At 45.3% G+C, this 9,956-nt stretch overlaps 1 protein-coding gene across 1 annotated transcript in view; it reads right to left on the bottom strand.

The window, feature by feature from the left end:
- Positions 1 to 9,713, bottom strand: part of LOC311040724 (fibroblast growth factor 14-like) — a gene marked incomplete at both ends in the record, with an annotated part of 60,637 nt that extends 50,924 nt beyond the window's left edge. The window contains one exon of the mRNA XM_084051073.1: positions 9,620 to 9,713. Within this exon, the coding sequence (XP_083907199.1) occupies positions 9,620 to 9,713 (94 nt within the window). The remainder of the gene's footprint in view (positions 1 to 9,619) is intronic.
- Positions 9,714 to 9,956: the final 243 nt, after the last annotated feature.

Below are 9,956 nucleotides of genomic sequence, written 5' to 3'. Positions count from 1 at the left end.
TTTCTTTGCCTTATAGCACCTAACAGTGGTGAAATAGTACGTAACATCCAAGGGGCTCTGGGCTGACAGGCTGACCCTCAAATGGTTCAGTATGAGACACTTACAAGACCATTTATTGCCACAAATGGTTATACAGTTACATCTGGTATAAAGGATTTGCAGAGGATTCTTTCCTGTCCATCCAAGCAGATAAAAGAGATAAAAATCCTGGGGGAAAAGCCTGTAAAGCCCATGTCTATGATACATTCAAAACATTATTTATATATCTTTTCTGCTTATAACACATATGCTCTGCCTAACGCAAGGCTACATGCGATTTTCACAGCAGCTCTTTGAATTTGGAAGTGTGCGATACATGTTTTTTCTCTGAAGTGTACATCGAGATGACAAAACTTGTGCACAAGAGAAAGGGGGCCACAGGAAGCAGCTGAGGGAAGGAAATAAGGGAAGGGAATGAGGGGAGTCAAGCAGCAAGATTATAGAGGCAGCTCTAGTGACAGATAGCACCCAGGACTTATCTGTCCTCACACACCCCTTTTCTCCCTGTCTCTCTCTCTTTCTGACACACACACACACACACACACACACACACACACACACACACACACACACACACACACACACACACACACACACACACACACACACACACACACACACACACACACACACACACACACACACACACACACACACACACACACACACACACACACACACACAACCCTCCCGACAGTCTAGAATGTGACGCCTGACTTATCATGCACTACAGAGGTCAGGTCAACTTACGTGTGTTCCTGTGAGTGCGTGAGTGATTGATTTTGACTGTGCATAATATGCATGTGTGTGTTAATATGTTTATATGTTTGTGTGTGTTGAATGTGTTTTATATATTTGTGTTCCCCATCTAACAATAACAGTATCCATACTCAAACTTTCATAACACATCTAAGAATGAAGTCAGTGCACAGCACTCCACTTATAAGCACTTTCTACAACAATTGCACATAAAACAATGTCCTACTGTATTCTCGTACCTGAAAGTGTCAGTTATTACATATTCATTATATAATTTATATCTAGATATTTTGATTTTACATTCCTCTATGCAATCGTTCTAAACCATAAAGCATCATAGATCAGTTTCTGCCAGTTGCTATAGCGTATCTGTGAAGTTGATTTGCACATTACTAAATTAAAACAATTGTTGCACTACACAAACCAGTTCTTATGCTGAGCATCTTCTGGTCAGTTTTTTAAGTGAATCTCTCATGTGTGTGTGTGTGTGTGTGTGTGTGTGTGTGTGTGTGTGTGTGTGTGTGTGTGTGTATATATATATATATATATATATATCCCTCCCATTGTAAGTTAGGCTTCTAGGTGTAGCTTACCGGGGTTAGCTTTCCCCAAAGCAGCCCGTATTCTTCTTTCTGCTACCCGCAACACAACATCCAGGTCCATGAAAAACCCATGCACACACGCACACACACACACACACTCCTCAGACCTCTTAAATCTCTTCGCCCTCCACCCCAAGTACCCCTGACTGCAGCTTGCAGATCGGGGCGGAGCTGTTGGTGGGAGGAGTTAAACCATCAACCCCTCCCATTGTGGGCAGGGTCGAACTAGCTAATGTTTTTTTTTATTTTTATTTTTGTTTTTGTCTTTATTTAACTTAAAACAAATATATTATTGCGAGATGAAATGATACAATGTTATAACACTTCAAAACAAAACAAACAAATTATCCATAATTCACTAAATAATCACCATGAAGTCTCTTCAAACTTATTTAATAAAACGTTCTGTTTGTATTAATTGGGGGGGTACCTTGAAACAGTTTCAGGGGAACTTAAAACACTAGCTAGTTCGACCCTGCCCCCAATCGGAGGAGTTGAAGGTTTAACTCCGCCCACCATCAGCTCCGCCCGATCTGCAAGCTGCAGTCAGGGGCTTCTCCTCCACCCAAACATGGTCACACACATGCACGCACAGACGCATGCACGCACGCACACACACACACACACACACACACACACACACACACACACACACACACACACACACACGCAAACACGCAAACACGCACGCACGCACGCACGCACGCACGCACGCACGCACGCACGCACGCACGCACGCACACACACACACACACACACACACACATACAGGGTGGTGGATATAGCTATTACGTCAGGTTGTGCTGTCAACGCGCTAAAGGTTAACAAGGACAAGCGGACTATCAAAAAAGTAGTCTCAAGTGTGTCAGACTTAGGGACAAGGAGAGTGTGAGGGCAATTTAAAATAAGAGATGGAAAATGCCTGCCTGAAATACGGAAAGAGAGAGAGATACACAGACTTGTATAGTGAAAGAACCAGTAGAAAGAAAGAAATAGTTTTTGTATCTGTGTCTGTGAAAGAGACTATATTGTGGTATTTTTGTCTCTATTGTGGTTGGATCCTTTGATGTTCTGCTTTAAGTATAGTATTTGGAACAGAACTATTCTGGAGAAAAGAAAAGCTTGGTAGCAAGTTCATCTCCCATAAGATGACGTTGGTTTCTGTGTGAGTTTGATTAGTTGACAGGTGTGTGTGTGTGCGTGTGCGTGTGCGTGTGCGTGTGCGTGTGCGTGCGTGTGCGTGTGCGTGTGCGTGTGCGTGTGCGTGTGTGTGTGTGTGTGTGTGTGTGTGTGTGTGTGTGCGCGTGCGCTTGTGTCCGCGTGCGTGTGTGTGTGTGAGAGAGAGAGAGACAGAGACAGAGTCAGAGGTAGTGAGATAGGGTGGGTATTTTACAAAGTGGGCTTTTTATACCCCGGGGACAGGGTATAATATGGCTAGTCCAGTTTATACTTTATACAATGTATTATTGATACACTTCCTCATGTTTGTCCTTTTGGCTCCAGTCAATCACATGTTCATTGTCAATTATCTTCCCCTGTGTCCTGTTACCTTGTGGAGTGTAGTGTGTGTATACAGTACGTCACTATAACTATAACGGTATAATTTTAAGTCAAGTGGACTTAAAAAAAGAGACCACACCACAACTATAACAAAGACAAAGGTGATTGATATAGTTTTATTTATTGTTGTAGTTACAGTGCTCGGAGTGAACTTTACTTTACTTGTTTGGGCATTTGCCTTGTACCTGTGTTTCTGAGTTTTCTGAATTCTGACCTGACACATTTATAATGTTAGTTCTTGTTCCTGTCTTTGGATTTCGGATTTGATCTGCCCTTTTTGGACTCTGGTTTAATAAGCACTTCTGTATTTTAGCTTTGCCTATGCTTGTTTCTAACTTGGGTCCTATACTCTCCACTCACTGTGACACAGTTGTTTGACACTTTATACGGTGTAAAGAAACATGTATGCAATTTTGAGTTTGTGTATTCCCCACAGCAGGTAAAGGGGCATGTTGTTTAGCAGGCCTTTCGCCCAGTGAGAGGGATCTGAAAGAGCACAGATAAACCCTGGGGTTTGAATAAAACATACCCTACCTTAATGGCACCTCCCCGGAGAAGGTAGTAAGGTACACAGCCATGGAAGACAGGGAATAAGGAATACGTTCACCCTTGTGTGTTTGTGTGATTGCATGCACACAGTGATGTACATGCTCACACAGTCAAATAGCCCACTGTACACACATACTGTTAGTGTGTGCCCGATATAAAGGCTGAAAGTCTATCTGGGTCACAGCACATGGGAGAGGAGACGGTAAGTAACCATAAGCTTTATTCACTTTAAAGCTGCAATCCAGCACTTATTTCAATGAATAAAACGCTATTGTAATGAGTCTGTATGGTATGTTAATACAGTACAAGTAGCTGCAGTAGCTGGAGGTGGGTGGTCTCCCTTATACTTCTCCTTTGAGAAATTCAGACCCTGGTTTAGCGAAGGACACCTACTGGTTGACAAGTAGTACTGCCTGAAGCTCATAAGCCCAATATCTCGGCTGGCCCGAGCACGGATTTTGAATTGCAATGGTGGTAGAAATGTGGTCTCCCACGCGGGGGTATCCAGGTTCAAATTCCAGGTAGGACATGAAAGCTTTTACAATGAATGAAAGCGACGCTCCTCCGCTCATGTGGTTTACTAGCAGAAGGTTGCTGTTACCAGTGGTGGAAAGTACTGTACTTAAGTATAATTTTGAGGTATTCTTTATTTACTGGAGTATTTCCTATTTGCAGTACTTTTACTTCTGCTCCACTACATCTCAGAGGCAAATATTGTACTTTTACTCGACTACAATTATTTGATTACTTTGTTACTTTTTTTTATAAAGATTTTTTTTGGTGGCTTTTGTATGCCTTTATTAGAGAGGGATAGGGAAAGTAGGCTGACAGGATATGGGGAGAGAGATGGGGGGGTGACACGCAGCAAAGGTCGTCGGGAACGGGAGTCGAACCCGCGACACGCTGACAGGCTGGCATTGCAGCCTAGGGTGCCTGGACCGCCACACTGCGGCCCAGGCCAGATTACATCGTTACTTGTAGATTTTTAAGCTCACAACACGTCGCGATGCGACGCATTGTGAGAAGATTTGTACAGATATTGAACTTGTGAAATGGGACATTCTGCATAATGAGTAGCCTACTTTTACTTTTGGTACTTTAAGTGCATTTTTATGCCAATACCTTTGTACTTTTACTTAAGTAAATTTTAAATACTGGACGTTTACTTGTAACTGATTATTTCTAGATTGTGGTATCGATACTTTTATGTTTTAAGTAAAACATTTCAGTACTTTTTCCACCACTGGTTGTTACCAATAAGGTGTATTAAGGGTAGACTAACAGATGAGAAAGTAAAGTAGCCTACTTAGGATTCATTGTTAAAAGGTTGTAATTCAACAATAAGAACTGGACGGGGGAGGGGGGTTGCTGCCAGAGTTTTTGGTGACAGTATAGTGGGGGTTTGGGGGGGGATGCTGCCTCTGAAGAATTGACATGCTAATGAGTGATAGAAAATACCCCCCAGTCAAGTCGAGTGCAAAGGAAAACGACCAGGACACCAGGTAAGATCAAACCTGTAGCATCTGTCATCAGTCATCACCACTCTTCCCACCCTGAAATCTCCCACTGACAACAATGCATTCTGCAGGGATATGTCAGGCAGAGATTGAGAGAAAGAACGCAGTAAAGAGACAGTGAAAAATCTAAATGAATCACTAATGAATATACTAATGACCTCCCCATATGTGCGCACACAAACAGAAAGTTAGGAACACACACCAAAGTAAGCCGTAAGTAAGTGTTCCTAGGGGAGTTTCACTAATAGTGCAATTCAGAGGAAAACCGCCCAACAAGTGCCATGTCAGCAATCCTCCTCCTATACACTGCCTACAGGTCCACATTTCACTAGAAAGTGCCGAGTATAATATATTGCCTGTGTGCGCACGCACACACGCACGCACACACGCGCACGCACGCACGCACGCACGCACGCACGCAGGCACACACACACACACACACACACACACACACACACACACACACACACACACACACAATGCATGCGTATAGGGAGTCCATGATAATAGGGGACCATACTTGTTTTATTTCCCACAGGGATGTCACACGGGCACGCTCATTAATGGTGTCAGCTACAGTATGAGTGTGTCACTTTCAGTTGACTACACACCACAGCAAAGCCTGAGTGTTAATTTAACTCTGCGAATCTAAAAATGGACCTGCCAGGGTGTTCAAATTAACACTCAGGATTTTGCTGTGGACACGCCTTGTAATCACTGCTACTGCTGACCTAATGCATCTGTCACAACTCTCTCCCCTCCCTCCCTCCCTCTCTCCCTCTCTCTCTCTCTCTCTCTCTCTCTCTCTCTCTCTCTCTCTCTCTCTCTCTCTCTCTCTCTCTCTCTCTACCTCTCTACCTCTCTCTTGACCTGTCTGTCTGCAATCCTCTCTCTCCCCTCATTACTCATTGAACAGAACTAGAAGCTCGCCCCCGCTACGCGGGGGCTCGCGTCTAGCCCGCGGCCACGCCCACGTAGCGCCCGCGGCCACTTGGCAACTCATATAAGTGGCGTAGCGTCATGAGGGTCAGTGGGGCCGTGGCTCGGTCAGTGAAGACCCTGTAGTGCGGATGATATGTGGCATAGAGGGGCAGATTGTAAATCCCCAGAGGAAACATCCGTGGGCTACCATTGGTTCAGCGATGTGTGCGGTCGCCCTGCGGCCCCTCCTCCTCCACCAATGTGCAGTATTGAGAGCCCTGACGTCACAACAATTGGAGCGATGGGCACTGCACTGTGGTTGGTTAGGGTACACCTAGGGCCCAGGTAGAACCCAGTTAAAGCCTGCATGGGCAAACCCAGGTAGGACCCGCCTTGGTCCCACATAAACATGGGTAGTTGGGGCCCACCTAAGGGCCAGGTAGAAGCTACTTATAGCCTGCATGGGCATCGCAGTTGGGACTGAAGTGGATGCCGCTGACATTGCTGACATGGGGTCCATATGGTTTAGCCCACCTTGAAACCATATGGGAACTACGCTGGCATGCTGGCTGTAATGCAAACGCTGCATCATACCTGCAGTGTGTAGTTTGATGTTGTGTGTGTAGCAGATATACCTGCAGTGTGTAGATCAATGTCCATATGAAAGTCAATGCCCAGCAGTGTTTTTTTTCCCCAGCAGAGTTTCTAGTGTCTCTGTCTCTCTCTGGAAGAGGTTGCACATGAACTCTGCAGCCGCACTGAGGCGCTCCAACACAAACACTCTGACATTAAGCTGCTTCACACAACAAACATCAGCACGACGCTGCTGTTTGTCCAAAAGACACAATATCTCCTCTCCCACCGACGTCATGTGTTCATTTATCGACAGCCGTACAGACTGCTTTTGACACATTTTACCTCGTTTCTCCAGCTCTCACTGACTCATCGGGCTGTTATTTTGCTGCGATCAAGTCAACGATGTGTGAGATTAGCTATCACAGACGGACGGACAGGGGGTGAAACATAGTCTTGCGCCATGCCTTTCGGCCTGGCGGAGACAATAAAAAAAGGAAAGTAAAGGAAATGAGCATTTCTGCAACAAAAGTAGTCAACAAACTATACTATGAAAACATGGGCCACATTGTCAAAGAATGTAAGAAAGAGGCAGTCATGTAGAAAATAGCCGATCTACAAGCTTACAAAGCCTCTCAACGTGAGGCGTTTTGAGCTTGTAGATCGGCTATTTTCACAATATGTATATATATGGGGGGGGGGGGGGGGGGGGGGGCGGCGTGAAAGGGTTGATAAGCACGGCTGTAATCGGAGCGAAATTATCTGAAATGACTACATGACCATAATGCAGCCTAACATGCGTTGCACGGGGCGGTCCTGCCATTACGTTAGTTACTGTAGTTGCTGTGGAGCTACATAGTTCTCCAGAAGACACACACAAACATACACCATCTACAATGGACTAACTGAGCAGCAATATTGACATTCACCACACGAACGTGCATTGTTGACAAAGTGATTGCACAGCCGCTGCAGGCATGACAACCACGTTAGCGTTAGCGACATGGCAGCTATCACAGCGCCCTGTCCGTCGTCGCTGGGACTAACTGTGATGGCTACAGCAGTAACAGCAAGCTGTCTGCGATGCCATTGTCTGGAGACTGCTCTTAGCGTGACACGACCAATGAGAGTGAGCGCTGTAGTTGTTGCTAAGATACGGTGGCGTCTTCTGCCCCATAGCTTGTAGATCTCTCACGCATGATTGGCGTAGGCTGCGTTGCCAGGTCTGACTGTTTGTATAAGCGATTTTGGGCTTATTTGGGTGCACTTTTGGGCTCGTTTCCATAGACCACGGCAGCGCTTATTTCTTTCCCGTGACCGATGTGGCAAAAAAAGTGCAAAACGAACCATCCGGAAGTAAATTGCGAGATGAAATATATAGCACTTTTTGATTATTCGAGAAGGAGACACATGTGAAGGTTGAAAATGAAAGGTAGGAGATTATATAGTTTTTCATGAGGGATTTTTGTAGCAAGTTGTGAGAGAATTGGGCCACTCCTGTGGGCGGGGGGCTGATTAGAACCATTGGGGTTTGAAAGGAGACGCTCTCTGTTTGAGTGATAAGATACATAGGGAGGCTGAACGGCAGAGGAGGTTACACTGCTTTTCGGGAAAGGTCCAAAAGTTTCTCATGTGGCTGTGATGTTGGCCCGCAGAGAGAGAGACAGGTGGAGGGTGTAAATTGATGGGCTCTGTCGATGGTGCTTAAGATTGCGCGTCATAGTCTTTCCTCGACATTGACTCAAATCCACAGGGACAGTCCTTACTAATCACTCAATCCATCTCCAGAAATGCCCGTTAGGCCATAAGAAATAGGAGAAAGTCATGACGTCTGTGGTGCTATCACACCAATATAATCTTGAGAACGGCTGACATTTTTCCTCAAATTGTTTCACTGCATGTTTGTTTGCCGCTAATGTGTGTGCGCTCACTCACTCATACATGCAGCATGGCCTTTGTACACAATGATTGGATGATTTGACCGATGCCATATGTAACATCTGTCATATGCTGTATGTCATCTGTCATATTACATATTATGTCACAGCCATTATGTCAATATGCCATGTCAATCTTATATCTGTATATGTCATATGCCACATACATGTCATGTGGCATATGTCTTATCTTATTTCATATGTCATGTCCTTTGCCATATCTATGTCATGTCATAAGCTATCATGTCATATGCCATGTCACTCCCGTACCCTATTGCAGTTCAGCACAGTGAACATTTACCACTGACCACTGGCTCAATACAAGGGAACAAAGGAGATCTTGTCTCATATTGATGAAAAAAAGTCGAAAGGTGTAGAGGAGTATCTGACCCTTACGAGTCCATTTGGTTCCATTTTTACACTTTAGATACTTTTAGTTAAGCTAATGCAGAATTCTACTGTGTTGCATTGGAGTTTATAGGCTTGTGGCTTTGGCAGAGAGTTGTGTTTGCAAATGAAGACTGGCTGTCTAATTCAGCAAGATAGGCCTAATTGGTATACACTGATACGTCCTTCAGTAGCCTATATAATTCATATAGGAATCAGGATCCCAAGCTTGCTGTATGTTATGTGTTTTTAATCACACATGGGTCTGCATAGTGCACACTGCACCATCCTCCGTATTCTGCAGCATGTCTGGAACACATGTGACTATGTGTTTCACACACACACACACACACACACACACACACACACACACACACACACACACACACACACACACACACACACACACACACACACACACACAGTGTAAAACAAACCAGCATGACAAAACAAGTCACCTAAAGCATTCCCACAGTCCCAATCAGCACCATATCAGTCAGTTTGACACACACACTCTCACAGAGGCACTGTGGTCAGTAATGTGAATAAGTTATCTACCCCAGTCACTCCCCCTCGCTCACTTGCTGCACAACTGCGATTGCAGCGCACACCAGTCCCTGTAGCACCCAAACAGTGCATGGCTCATGGGGAAGACACACACACGCACACACACACACACACACACACACACACACACACACACACACACACACACACACACACACACACACACACTTCTCTCTTTCTCGCTCTCTCTGCTCAACAAGATGCTCACCAGTTGGGTTCTTGTTCTTCTTGAGGCTCTTGCCACAAAGACACTGCAGCATATGCGATCCTTTGCTGAAAATGTTGTTCCAAATAAACCGCATGGATTTGGCCGAGACGGGGTAGGAGGAGGTGGAGGAAGAGTAGATGAGGCAGGAGGAGGAGGAGGCGGAGGTGGGGGACGAGAAGAGATGCTCCGGATGCGGCAGCAGCCTAAAATTCACCCACCGCATGGGGGCAAAGCTGGCCCCCTGTTTGCATGCCAGCAGGTCCGGCCAGCTGTCGGGCTCCTCAGTCCGGTGGTGGTACTTGGGTCCCACTATCTGCACCATAGACAGGAATAGGAA

Source organism: Gymnoscopelus microlampas, assembly GCF_963454915.1.
Source record: "Gymnoscopelus microlampas genome assembly, chromosome: 24".
Classification (NCBI taxonomy): domain Eukaryota; kingdom Metazoa; phylum Chordata; class Actinopteri; order Myctophiformes; family Myctophidae; genus Gymnoscopelus; species Gymnoscopelus microlampas.
This window is presented reverse-complemented; position numbering and strand designations above follow the sequence as displayed.